Source organism: Argopecten irradians, chromosome 2 (assembly GCF_041381155.1).
Source record: "Argopecten irradians isolate NY chromosome 2, Ai_NY, whole genome shotgun sequence".
Lineage (NCBI taxonomy): Eukaryota > Metazoa > Mollusca > Bivalvia > Pectinida > Pectinidae > Argopecten > Argopecten irradians.
This window is the reverse complement of record NC_091135.1, coordinates 47,680,707-47,695,197: the sequence shown is the minus strand read 5'-3', so window position 1 is coordinate 47,695,197 and position 14,491 is coordinate 47,680,707. Positions and strand designations below refer to the sequence as shown.

At 37.9% G+C, this 14,491-nt stretch overlaps 1 protein-coding gene across 1 annotated transcript in view; it reads right to left on the bottom strand.

Moving 5' to 3' along the window:
* Window positions 1–14,491, bottom strand: part of LOC138315742 (microtubule-associated protein futsch-like) — a 39,091-nt gene continuing 24,600 nt past the window's right edge. Inside the window, exons 12-22 of the mRNA XM_069256986.1 lie at window positions 14,150–14,341; window positions 10,403–10,561; window positions 9,849–10,049; window positions 9,001–9,170; window positions 8,363–8,522; window positions 7,279–7,362; window positions 6,177–6,335; window positions 5,930–6,053; window positions 5,047–5,457; window positions 3,152–4,354; window positions 1–2,533 (exon numbers count right to left, since the gene is read on the bottom strand). Of these exons, the coding sequence (XP_069113087.1) occupies window positions 2,490–2,533; window positions 3,152–4,354; window positions 5,047–5,457; window positions 5,930–6,053; window positions 6,177–6,335; window positions 7,279–7,362; window positions 8,363–8,522; window positions 9,001–9,170; window positions 9,849–10,049; window positions 10,403–10,561; window positions 14,150–14,341 (2,907 nt within the window). The 3' untranslated portion in view covers window positions 1–2,489. The remainder of the gene's footprint in view (window positions 2,534–3,151; window positions 4,355–5,046; window positions 5,458–5,929; window positions 6,054–6,176; window positions 6,336–7,278; window positions 7,363–8,362; window positions 8,523–9,000; window positions 9,171–9,848; window positions 10,050–10,402; window positions 10,562–14,149; window positions 14,342–14,491) is intronic.

Sequence of the window (14,491 nt, the reverse complement as noted above, 5' to 3'; positions counted from 1 at the left end):
TGCTTATCTATCAATTTCAATAACAACTTATTTAGTTTTAGTCCAGCATAGTGAAATATACAACAGAAACAGACCATAGCATTAAAAGTTTTATGTCTGCAGCATTAACATAAACTTTTAAAATGGCATGTTAAATGCAAATAAATGCCTGTCTTAATTAAAATGCAGTTCATCTTGAACACAATGTCTTTGATCATTAAGTGATTTTAATTTGATTCACAATCTGGGGATTACAACACCGATATTGCAGCAAATCATAAAAAGTACAAATGTATCGAAAGTTTTTTTTATAAAGAACTAAAACATTTGATTGGCTGTGGCACTAGGATTTTGATAAAACATATTGAAACCCAGTAAAATTGTTTATACCCTGTTGAAACTCCATAAAAACACTAAATTGAAAATCAAATTTTGAACACTATAAAGTTGTTTGGTTTATGTTAAATGCATCTATAAAACACAGCACCAGTTTAACATCGTTACATATTACAGATATAGATATGAATAATAACAGTATTCCACACATGGTCCACATATAGGATGGGAAACATTTTATTTAACTCTTAATACTACAAGATTCATTTATATATGAAGGATGTAGATATTCTACCTGAGGGTCAAACTTTGTAGTAAAACCTCTCAGGCTTGCCAGCAGTTTTACTTTTTATGATTCTGACAATAACATATCCCTTTCCTTCTTATCAATACATAAACTTTCATATCGGCCGAGATGGCATGATTTATTGGATTAAAAAGGAAACAAAGCAATTTTTTGATTGGCACATTTTAAATTCAATTTGATACAAGATCTGATAAAAAGTATTTCTAGATAAAATGTAAACCAGTCTAAAATAATGACTAGCAATTACTAACTCTAATAGTGAATAAAAGCACAACAATTCATCTAACAAGAGATCCCAGTGGGATCTTGGTGCCCACCAAAGAATGATCAATGTCTTTCAATGGAGAGAGGGATCTTTTCTCTGCTTTTCAAACTTTAACTAATGTTCATATTACTACATATGAAATTTGAGAAAGATCCTTTCAGTACTTTCTGAGATAAACAACAGTAACAAACTTCAATTATCAAAATCCAAGATGGTGACGTGTCGGCCATCTTGTCCACCTATCGATACCAAAATGTAGTATTAATAACTAGGGACCTGTGGGAACCTACAAATGAAATTTATGACAGATCCCTAAGAAATGTTTACGGACCGACGAAAAAAAAGGACCATGGATGAAAAACGATTTGATTTGGCTAAAAATGTAATGCTGATTTCCTTCAACCAAAAACTCAACAACACACACCCAGTATCCTGAATGTACATAGATGTCTTAATGAAATATCCCTAGCTTGCTCTATGAAATTGGGACATACAGCACAATCCATGATCTGAGGTCTGTAAAGTGACAGAAAAATATTTTACAATTTTCATTTGAAGTGACAAAATTGCACTTAAACCAATCATTTGTTTGCCAAACAGCATATCACTATGGCACTGAATGGCTCAAACTGGTACAACTGTTTTTTATCAAAATGAAAACAGATATAATAAACAACACTTTCTTTTAGTTTTGAAATTTTACAGCACTAACACCAGGATATCATTTTCAATTCATAAACAATACAGACAAATAAAAATAAAATACAAAGCAAAATTAAACAACCAGCCCCCTCCTTTGAAGATTTTAAAGACTTGTTTTTATCATAAATGTATACCATATTTAGCTACCTGTCTTCACACATTCCTAAGATTTTATCTGGTAGTTGAACACAAAATTCCAGATCCAGCACTCAAGTAAAACAAAACTATCCAAGAATAACATAAAATTTTGATTAGATTTGTATGAAAGTTAAAATGCTGCTATGTAAAATACATGTATATGAACTACAACAAACGTCAAACTACTGAGTCTGTAAAAAAACCAAAAGGTTTGTACAAAATGTCATCGGGTGAATTTTACTTGTAAACAACTTTACCTCAGCTTCAACTGAAGGTATTTTCACATGAAAGTCAAATTTTTAACTTTCAATTGACGAGTTTGCTCTTTTCATGTAGCATTTACCTGAAGACATTTTGTCTGTGTACCTTCTATAAGACCAGGTGACCATCTAGAAGATTTAAAATATCAACAATTACATGCTTTCAAGTAGAACTATAGCACCTGTATACATTACTGAAATGATCTCGACAGAACTGTCTGTGATTGAAGTCTGTGACAGTGAAAGTATCTACAATCAGTAGTAGCCTCCCCTTACCAAGGTCATGTTGAGTAACATATAAAACATACACTGATATAAGGGACCCGAGGACCTTGTTACTGAGAATAGGTTTATCTCCATCATCCAAAATCAAGGACACTTTTCATACATCTGCCTTATAAATGGTTATAGTCTAACTACAGCGGTAAGTTTCCCTGTTGGAAGGAATGCTGCAGATGTATGGTGTTTCATACTTAAATCACTAGTTGTACACGTCCGGCTCTCAGCTATTGTTGTCACTGTCGTCACACAAGTTAATTACTTCATCTAAAATATCAAAGAAATAGCATGTCACAACTTCACAAGTACAACCAATTTACATATATTGTGAAATGACATTCATTCAATGTATCTGAATATTGTAAACAACTTTATTTTCATATCAGTTATTTTCAAAATATTCATGAAAACATAACTAAACATAAAGGGCTCTTTACTGACACTCGTACATTCATGGGATATATTTTATACCATTACATTCCACTTATACATTAGGTACTTTCCAGAAGAAATATATACAAATAACAGGAGCATTTATATTGGTAGAGATGACATTTGCACCTCCCTTTGACCCCTACATACAAGTGACTAGGCAAATACACATTGTTTCATTCGCAAACATTGGAATTCGCGTCTGAGCTCTCCTGCGAAAATTTTATCTCACGAAAAATATTTTGTTTGCAATAGTCAATATCAAATGATGTTGCTAACACCTTAGTAGTCTATTCATATCAATATAGAATCTCACTGTCTTGCTTCTGTCAAGTGGAACTTTTATGTACAAAATATCCACCATCACAAAGCCAAACTTCTACAGGAAGGAAGAATTTAAACTCCTGTCCCCAGAACTAGTTCTTTAATACTAAGAAGTAGGACTGTACTTACAGTTGTTTTGGTTCGCCCTCCTGATGCGACATTGCTGTGCAGAGTTGTGCTCCATTGGCTCCTGTTTGATGTGGACCTGGGAATGTAAGGGTGAATTTTGTGTGGAGTTTTTCTTCAAGCTCAGCCTTGACCTTCCTTTGTTTGACATCCCGGTCACAGGTGAATTGGTACCAGTGGAACTTTTATTGCTGCGTAGTTGTGAAAGAATCAAAGTTGGTGAGGAATTTTGTTCGGTTTGAGATGAACTTGCTTCTGCTGAACCTTTATGGCTGCATAATTTTGAAAGAATAGAAGCCTGTGAGGAAGGTTGTTTAGTTTGAGATGAACTGATCACATTTTTGTCAATTATTGATACAAGTTGTTTGGCAGGAGAATCACTCACTGGTGAAGACAAAGGTTTTTCTATTCGTACAACAGTGGGTCTGTTTGTAGCTTGGTGAATCCTTCCAGAAGCCACAGCTGGAATGATAACTCTACCAACTCCTGGGTTGGGAAGGTTGCAAGCTGTGCGTGGATTTCCATGAGGTGTGGACAATTCGACCCTAGACCCTGAAGCTGTTGCTGGAATCAAGACACTTTTTGGTAGCAGCAGAGTTTTGCCTGCTACACTTCCTATATCTATGGTATTACATTTTTTGTCAGGAATGGTCACAACTTTACCAAGAGAAGTACTGTAAAACTTTTTCCCATTAAGATCTACCTGAATTAGATTCCTGGAAAGACCAGCTGCTGATGAAACAGTATTGTTAGATACAACAACCCTACCTGGAAGTGTAGATGTATGAAGGAAGCCAGGGGTTTTGGCAGTCTGGGGTCTAGCCACACAAGAGATCGGAGGAGGTATCCCTGGCCTAGAGGGTACTGCAATCTGTGGTCTTGTCATAGATGAGGAGTTTTGTGGCGATAATTCAGGCCCGAAAAGTCCTACAGGATGGGGTCTGGTAACAGTGGAGAGTTGTGACGAATTTCCGGGTCTTGTGGGCACTAAAAGCTGAGGCCTCGTGACAGTTGAGGAATTTTGTGGCAGTAATTCAGATCGTGCAGTTTGGGGCACCATTGATGAGACTTGCAGTGATATTACATGACTGGGACGACCTAATGTTGAAGGTTTTCCCCTTCCTCCAGTACTTGGCTGTGTTTCATCATATGAATCCAGATCAGGTAAAGCTCTCTGTAGCCAATTCAGTTCCGGACCAGAAACTTCTACAAAATAGAAGTAGAAGTATTTTCTACGTTGGCTGGAGGGGTGGACTACATTATATATATATCTATGTATATATAGACGAACTGATCTATATATCAGTTCATCTATATATAGATGATATATCTAAGTATAAATAATTAAGTAAACAACCTCACAATCCTAATACAATTCATAGTCTTGTGTTTATTGTGTATTATATTAGTCCCACCAAAATGTAGAAATCAAAGACACACAAAGGAGATGGAATTCTTTTCATGTCTAGGGAAGGTATACTTAATAACTTGAGAGGTAAAACCCGTTTTTGTCAAGAATCATATATTTTTATTATGAATGAACATCACACTGATTTTTAGAAGCCAAAAATAAGCATTTCAAACAGTTTTTTAATATCAATATCGACAAGATCACTTTTGTGATTGAAGAACACTTCATATTCTGCTAGGGCCGCGGTGGCCGAGTGGTTAAGATGTCCCGACATATTACCACAAGCCCTCCACCTCTGGGATGCGGGTTCAAATCCCATGTGAGGCAGTTGCCAGGTACTGACCGCTGGTCGGTGGTTTTTCTCCGGGTACTCCGGCTTTCCTCCACCAACAAACCTGGCACGTCCTTACATGACCCTGGCTGTTAATAGGACGTAAAAATAAAAAAAAAAAAAAAAAATAAACAAACAAAATCATATTCTGCTAACCTTGAAAGTTACTGGAGGGTTCCCATTCCTTCTTGATGGAAGTACTAGATAGTACTTGGGTCGATCCCGGCTCCTGTTTCAGATGCTTCAAAACATCCGTCACATGTGTGGACTTGGACATTTCCACGGAAACATGTTTGGTTTTGCCATGGGAATCGGTCACCAACCTCTGGGTACTACCAATAGTAGTTGTATACATTTGGGGACCTACAGGGGCAGTCTTGGCCATCTGTAGGCCAGAGGGACCAGGGAGGGCAGGGTCAATTTGTGGGACTGGACTACCCTGATGTGATTGGCCAGATAGTGATGGACTGTCCTCGTTAGATGTGGACTCACGTGTCGGTACCACTGGTAGAGAGATGTTAGCATCTGTGTGGAGTTTACTCACCGACAGGACGGCCTGTGTTACACCTAAAATAGGAAATGTCAATTTCATCTACACATATATTCTACTGTAAACCAGCTTGTTATTGCTGCAACTGAATGTCGTCTTCTCATGACTTTTTCCTGGCAATCTATTTTCGCCCTTTACAACTTAAAGCACTATTGTACTTAAGTAGGGTTGTTTTCACGGTGATTCATTTTCCCAAATTCTGGTTGCCCGTGAAAAGACATTGCTCACAAAAATAAATTGGTTTATAGCATAAGGTAAGCTTACTATCCATAAGTTGATACATGCTTTTAGTATTACTCTAATAATAGTTTGAACCCCCCCTCCCCATCTTCTCTTTTTCGTAATTTACATATGCAGTAAAGCTGCCACATATCAAGTTGTGTAGAATTGTAATGGGCGACTGCTGAAACAGATGTGTTAAAACAGAAAATACGATGGTCTGATAAGGATACAATTTCAAAATCTTGATGAACAGATTAATATACTTACTGTCAAACAGAAGATCCTTAAGCAGTTTGGTTTGACTTGGTGCCTCCCACAATGGCTCAAACGCAGCCTGAAGCATCTCACAGAGTGACCGACACACAAGTCTGACATGGGAAACCACATCCTCCTAAAAGAATGAAAACTTTTATTGATAACACAAAATGGTCAATTAAAATCATTCTTAATCTATTTGATTTCATACGTATAATTTTTATCAATTTTTATAGTTTCATCTCTGTTTTACACAAACCTTGAGCTGTATGAGACTATCCAGTAGTATGCGTGAGGCCTCCCCAAACATGTTGTGGCGTCTGTAGTCTACCCCTCCAGCCATCGCTTGTTTGATCCTCATGAACATTCCTTTACCAGCTTCACCACCACAATAGGTGTACGTCTGGTCCAGATTTTCCTGTCATAGTCATAACGCTTAATACAATGATAAGGTAACCTGAAGATTTTGACCTCTGTGATTGTAAATGAAAGTCAAGGTCTTTAATACCATGTTATTTGGTAGCACTTCAGCCAAGAATGCTATGGACCAGCTCGGAGGTCGCTGGATACCATCTTTTTTGAGAAATTGTAAACAGAACAACTGGAGAAACAGCCTATGAGCCCTTTAAGCACTGAAGTGAAATGTTACAATGTACATGAAACACGAACTTAATTCAGAGACATTTACTCCCTACATGTAACGTATTTTCCTTATTAAGAGCGCATCCTCTAAAGCGTTTTATTGCATGCTTTTATCAGTATTTCCCATCTGCCACAAAACGAAAATAGCAATTGAAAGCACCATCTGCCATTTTGTGTATCCATAGTAAACAAACAGGCTAGCATGAAATACCAAAATTCTGTGAAACAGACACATTTAATCAATGTTAAATACTTCTGGTGCATACATTTCTTCATAATCATGTAATTCCAATACTTACTTGACTTAAAAACATAAGTTCATTATAATAAGTTTCAGAAAAATATGAAAATTAATAGCAAGATGACTATATAGTCTGTCTCAGAAAAAAACATCTAAAAATGGTCTCAAATAACGGTGCCCCCTTCGGCCAATTACCCACAGACAGCGCCCTTATTAGGAAAATTGAATTTAAAGGACAAGAATTGTACCTATGATAATTAAATATGTAGCTAGTTAGTCCTAACTGTACTGTTGGATGAGTTTCCTGACGAACCTGCAGATTTTGATATATGCCAATGATAGCTTTGTCAAGGATTGTCTGAAAACAATTCAAGATGACCAGGTTCATCATTCTTTCAAAAACGAACGACTAGATCCAACCAGTTAAACCATATAAATGAAACAACCTAAGTGTTATCACTCAGCTATTAGGTCCTACCTGTACTGTTGGTGTTATGACCCTGCTGATATCACGCTGACGGGACAAAACCAGCTCCTTTAGGTTAGTCAGCATCTCTGCCAACTACAACAAGAGAGATACACACAATTAATACAGTGTCTCTTTATAACAGAATGATAATGTCTAATAATATTTTATCCTGCAACTGTCCACATACTGACCGATAACTACTGCCGAATAAACTTGTGCTTTATCCGTCAATACGATCACGTGAATTAGTTCCATATCAGACGTAACTTTTTCTTACTTGAACCCAGAAACGTGACAGCACATTCACCGGAATGACGTCATTTTTACGATATCGAAACCACATAAGGCGGTGTTGTCTTTTTTTGGTTCATGGCAAAGGTATGTATTGTAAAGTAATTCTTTAATGGGTTCTTGTTTTTGAGTATTTGCATATTGTTTCAGTGATATATCACACTGAATAGAATTACAGATACTGTTTGTGAATGCGTTTATTTATTTCCCACGGCGGTAAATAGGAGTGCACTCTCATTCGGTTTAGTGAATGAATCTTTACCTCCGCATCAAAGAAGAGTCTCGCTTCAAGCGAAACAAAGTAAATAACTGTCAATTTGCTTTCATTTTGAATGCCATAATGGTCACAGGATAAACAGAATACACAGTTAGTATCTTACAATACAAGTTTTATTTTGGTGCTCGACAGAGAGACGAGATGACTCGGCAAAGCCTCGTCATCTCGGCTTTCCTAAGTCTCGCACCAAAATAAACCTTGTATTGTAAGATAATAACTGTGTATTCTCTATGTTTGTCTCTTGGAGTTCTTGGATTGAAATTCAATACAATACAACTTCGACTTTGAAACAGAGAAACCTCCATAGATTTCAGTCTGTATTTGAATCGAGGTGAGTGAAGTTGTGGCCTCAAAAAGTGTGAGGGGCGTTTATTGGGTCAAATATGGTAAATACCATCTTTTATTGTGACAGATTCATACAAAGTTTCCATCACTTTCCTATACCGGTAATTAAAATGTCTGTCAGTTGTATATTACCCTTTCACACAGTTTTGATGTAACTTTGATATCTCTCCTGACTCTCACCTTGTCTTTAGCACTATTACACAGCTGAGTGCTCACTCTGTCCGTCTGACTCCGATCTACTTCCAAGGCTTGGAGTTTCCCACAAAGGTCCCTTACAAATGTGGCCAAGGTCATCATAATTAGGCCCCTACAGTTTTCCAGTGTTCTCCACAGGAGGCCACTGTCAAAATACATCATACCTTTATATAATTGGTTGATGAGGGAGTTCATCATGAGGCCATCTTGTTAACCGATGGTCCCAAAATGCAATATATACAACAACAGCGCTTGGGGAACCTGCATATGATTCTGAGAAATAGCAGTAAGTAAACTGCATTTATCATCAAAATCCAAGATGGCGGCCTGTCAGCGATCTTGTTGACCAATCGGTCTCAAAATGCAGTATTCACATGTAGGATGGTAGAGCAATATACATATGAAATTTGAGAAAGATCCCTTCAGCACATTCTGAGAAATTGTGGTAACAAGAATTGTTAAAGGAAAGAAGGACTGACGGACCACCGACGAAAGACAATTTGAATAGCCCACCATTTGATGATGGCGGGCTAAAAATATGAGGTTATGCTAATTAAAGCATGATATAACAACCTGCACAAGCAGACAACTTGGCAATATGAAACTACAGAGTATTGATTCACCTGAAAACTTTGTCCCAGCATACACTGATACACCTATACATGGGCTCCGACAGTTGTTCGTTGAAGTCGATAGCACCATAGGTGGGAGATTTGTACACGCCCTGTCGTCTTACAGTACATTGGTACGTCTTCCAGTGAAGTCCGCCTTCAGATCTGACCTCTTTGTTTGGCTGAAAGACAACAAACAATGTTCATTAAATTGAAAGTAGGCTACATTTACTAATATGGCAGCGAAGCCATTGAGAGGGCCACTTCATATTTAGGGCCGCCATATCATTGTGTCAGAGACATCAATTAAACTTGTGACGTCACAGATATTACCTTCAGCCACCACACGGCTGGGCAGACAGGCTACTGAGCATTTATTGTGGTTATTGTGGACACTGTGTGTGTCATGTGTGTGTCGTAGGTTACTTTCGCAACTCAGCCATTCAGACAGACTACGACCACAGAGTCTACGTCGATGTACAGTGTCTTAACCTACATTTGGTTTGTGGAGTCATCAGAGGGATGTGTGCAGAGACATTATTCATTGTGTGAAAGTAGTGTTAATGGGTGTGAATAGGTTGTAGGTATCAAATAACTTATGTAAAACTTGTAAATATCTTGTTCTGTGTATTTGGTGTATAAAATCTCTATTTTGTTTCTTAATACGATGTTGTGTTTTCTTTTTCCTAACTGAATACTATCCCCACTCGTCCTTTCGTCCTACGTTACAGATTCTAATATAACATCAGGACTAAAAACTTTTACAAATCTTGATGTAACTTTATGTTCCAAGCCTAGCATACTTGTCTATAATCACTAATGATTGACTTAACTGCTCTCTTGTTCATAAAGTTGTTTACCGTAGAAGCCCACTTTGAGACAGTGTCATTGGCAGAAGACACTGCAGAAGCAACTCCATCAGTCATTTTTGTCTCAATACTGTTGCAGAAGATTTCTTCGATGTCATGAGTAAGACGAGACAAAACTGGCTCAAACTTTTCACACAGTTCCTTGGAATTTTCCTCTACTGCAAACTTAGCATCCCTCCGAGTTCCTTTACACTGAAACACAAACACTCAATGTCATAGCTCCTTTCATCACATAATACATGTACTTCTCTTTTCCATTGAATTCACCCATGTAGTGTTTTTGGCATACATCTCTAGTGCAAGACTTCAAATTACAATAATTTTGCAAATATTTCATTCATATTTACCTGGTAACTCAACAGAAATCAAGACTCCATTAAAATCTCCTTGGAATCACAAATACTTTTTTCATAATCAAGATAATAAAATTTCATGAATCGAGAAGAATTCTTCCATGCAATGGCTACACATTATATATTGATTGTGATAATAAATCCATTTGATATTTTCTTTATCCATTTCTGCCACACCAATCATGTACATACTGTGGCGCCATCAGCCATGATGTAACTCTGGACATCAAACACAAACTGCCCCAGGGTACGGATCAACCTATCGATATGTTGTTGTCGCCTTGACGATGTCAGCTCATGGATGTATCGTCGCAGCACAGGAATTTGTGTATCCTCTGTAGTACTGAATACCTACAAACAATAAACTGATGTTTTCATTACACGGTAACAATACTTTTCACATCATCATGGAGCCGCGGTGGCCGAGTGGTTAGGATGTCTCAATATATTGACACAAGCCCTCCACCTCTGGATCTTGAGTTTGAATCCCATGTGGGGCAGTTGCCAGGTACTGACAACTGGTCAGTGGTTTTTCTTTGAGTACTCCTGCTTTCCTCCACCAACAAACCTGGCATGTCCTTAGATGACCCTGGCTGTTAATACAACGTTAAATATATTATTGGTGCCCGCCAAACCAACTCATTATTAACACAGATTCATCCAAATGTATAATGAAAACATCTTTTTCTATTAAATAATGACAGAAAAACCCAGATGGAACAAATATAGTGTATCAAAGATCTAAGAAAGGTCTCATTTAAAGTAACGTGCATATGTTATTCACCACTAAACATTACCAACATTTTGAGAATTACAAAATTTACAAAGCATAGTTTTATTTTTTTCATATTTTTACAGTGTTATTAGTATTTATAAAGTGAATCATGCAGGTGTTTCTATCTAAACAATTTTACCGTGCATAAATTCTGTGTTGTAACTAATGTTTATAAGGCATCATACATGTTTGTCTGTACATTTAAATGATTTTCTAAGCTTAATCCATTTAAACTGATGGTTTTTAATAGATTACTGAAGAAAAAATAATATGTCAAAATTTTCGTTCAGTTACGACACCTACAACTTTATAGTAATTAACCTGTACAATCCAGAAACCTTACTATACCAGCCTAATACGCTGACCAGTGACATCCAGTTTAGACAAGGCAAATTGCAACATTCGTCCCAATCTGGTACAGATGACAACATTTGTGTCAACCTGGTACAGAAGACAGAGGATTTCGAAAGCAATCACTAGAGAATGCTATGTAGGTAAACCTGGTGACAGTTTTAAAATGAAATACAAACAAGAGATCCCAGAGGGATCTTGGCGCCCACCAAAGAATGATCTATGTCTGACAACAGAAAGAGGGATCTTTTCCCTGCTTTTCTAACTTTTACTACATACCATATATTAAACTTGAGAAAGATCCTTTCAGTACTTTCTGACATATATAGCAGAAACAAACTTCAATTATCAAAATCCAAGATGGCTACCTGTCGATCATCTTGCTGACCGATAAGTCCGAAAATGCACTAGACCCCTTCAGGAACCTGCACATGAAATTTGAGAAAAAAACCTTCATTACTTTCTGAGAAATAGCGGTAACAAACTTTAACTATCAACATCCAAGATGGCCGCCCTTCGGCCATCTTGTTGACCGATCTGTCCCAAAATGCAATATGCACAACTAGGGTCCTAGGGGAACCTACATATGAAATTTGAGAAAAATTCCTTCAGTACTTTCTGGGAAATAGCGTTAACAAACTTTAACTATCAAAATCCAAGATGGCCGCCGGTGGACTATCTTGTTGACAGATTGGTCCCAAAATGCAATATGCACAACTAGGGCCCTAGGAGAACCTACATATGAAATTTGAGAAAGATCCCTTCACAACTTTCTGAGAAATAGCGGTAACAAACTTAAACTATCAAAATCCAAGATCTTGTTGACCGATTGGTCCCAAAATGCAATATGCACAACTAGGGCCCTAGGGGAACCTACATGTGAAATTTGAGAAAGATCCCTTCACAACTTTCTGAGAAATAGCGGTAACAAACTTAAACTATCTAAATCCAAGATGGCCGCCAGTCGGCCATCTTGTTGACAGATTGGTCCCAAAATGCAATATGCACAACTAGGGCCCTAGGGGAACCTACATGTGAAATTTGAGAAAGATCCCTTCACAGCTTTCTGAGAAATAGCGGTAACAAACTTTAACTATCAAAATCCAAGATGGCCGCCAGTCGGCCATCTTGTTGACCGATTGGTCCCAAAATGCAATATGCACAACTAGGGCCCTAGGGGAACCTACATGTGAAATTTGAGAAAGATCCCTTCAGTACTTTCTGGGAAATAGCAGTAACAAACTTTAACTATCAAAATCCAAGATGGCCGCCGGTGGACTATCTTGTTGACAGATTGGTCCCAAAATGCAATATGCACAACTAGGGCCCTAGGAGAACCTACATATGAAATTTGAGAAAGATCTCTTCACAACTTTCTGAGAAATAGCGGTAACAAACTTAAACTATCAAAATCCAAGATCTTGTTGACCGATTGGTCCCAAAATGCAATATGCACAACTAGGGCCCTAGGGGAACCTACATGTGAAATTTGAGAAAGATCCCTTCACAACTTTCTGAGAAATAGCGGTAACAAACTTAAACTATCTAAATCCAAGATGGCCGCCAGTCGGCCATCTTGTTGACAGATTGGTCCCAAAATGCAATATGCACAACTAGGGCCCTAGGGGAACCTACATGTGAAATTTGAGAAAGATCCCTTCACAGCTTTCTGAGAAATAGCGGTAACAAACTTTAACTATCAAAATCCAAGATGGCCGCCAGTCGGCCATCTTGTTGACCGATTGGTCCCAAAATGCAATATGCACAACTAGGGCCCTAGGGGAACCTACATGTGAAATTTGAGAAAGATCCCTTCAGTACTTTCTGGGAAATAGCGGTAACAAACTTTAACTATCAAAATCCAAGATGGCCGCCGGTGGACTATCTTGTTGACAGATTGGTCCCAAAATGCAATATGCACAACTAGGGCCCTAGGAGAACCTACATATGAAATTTGAGAAAGATCTCTTCACAACTTTCTGAGAAATAGCGGTAACAAACTTAAACTATCAAAATCCAAGATCTTGTTGACCGATTGGTCCAAAATGCAATATGCACAACTAGGGCCCTAGGGGAACCTACATGTGAAATTTGAGAAAGATCCCTTCACAACTTTCTGAGAAATAGCGGTAACAAACTTTAACTATCAAAATCCAAGATGGCCGCCAGTCGGCCATCTTGTTGACCGATTGGTCCCAAAATGCAATATGCACAACTAGGGCCCTAGGGGAACCTACATGTGAAATTTGAGAAAAATTCCTTCACAACTTTCTGAAAAATAGCGGTAACAAACTTTAACTATCAAAATCCAAGATGGCCGCCAGTCTTGGATAGATCCCTTCACAACTTTCTGAGAAATAGCGGTAACAAACTTAAACTATCAAAATCCAAGATGGCCGCCAGTCGGCCATCTTGTTGACAGATTGGTCCCAAAATGCAATATGCACAACTAGGGCCCTAGGGGAACCTACATGTGAAATTTGAGAAAGATCCCTTCACAACTTTCTGAAAAATAGCGGTAACAAACTTTAACTATCAAAATCCAAGATGGCTGCCAGTCGGCCATCTTGTTGACCGATTGGTCCCAAAATGCAATATGCACAACTAGGGCCCTAGGGGAACCTACATGTGAAATTTGAGAAAGATTCCTTCAGTACTTTGTGAGAAATAGCGGTAACAAGAATTGTTAACGGACGGACGGACGGACGACGGACCACGGACGAAAGGCGATTTGAATAGCCCACCATCTGATGATGGTGGGCTAAAAATAAATATATTAAAAAAATGCTGATTTAATTGTAACAAATTATTACCGTGGGTGGTCCATCGTTGGTAAGGAGGTTCTTCATCTTTTGATATTCCATGGAACTGACACAGAACACCCTCAGATTCTCTGCAGTTCGACCCATCTCCTCGTCATCATCATCACTTATATAATCCTGATCTTCATCGTCCATTTCATCGTCTTCATCAGCATTGGTCAAACCTGCCTTCCTTTTCATTTCCTAGCAAAACAATCAAAAAGTTATAAAGTTAGCCAATAACATTGACAGTTTTTAGAATTTATTTGATTACTGTCAATCGATTTTATCTTTTCTTCAGGACAATAGTTTTTGGGTTTTTTTTTCCCGTAACCTTTTCTTCAGAATATTAGT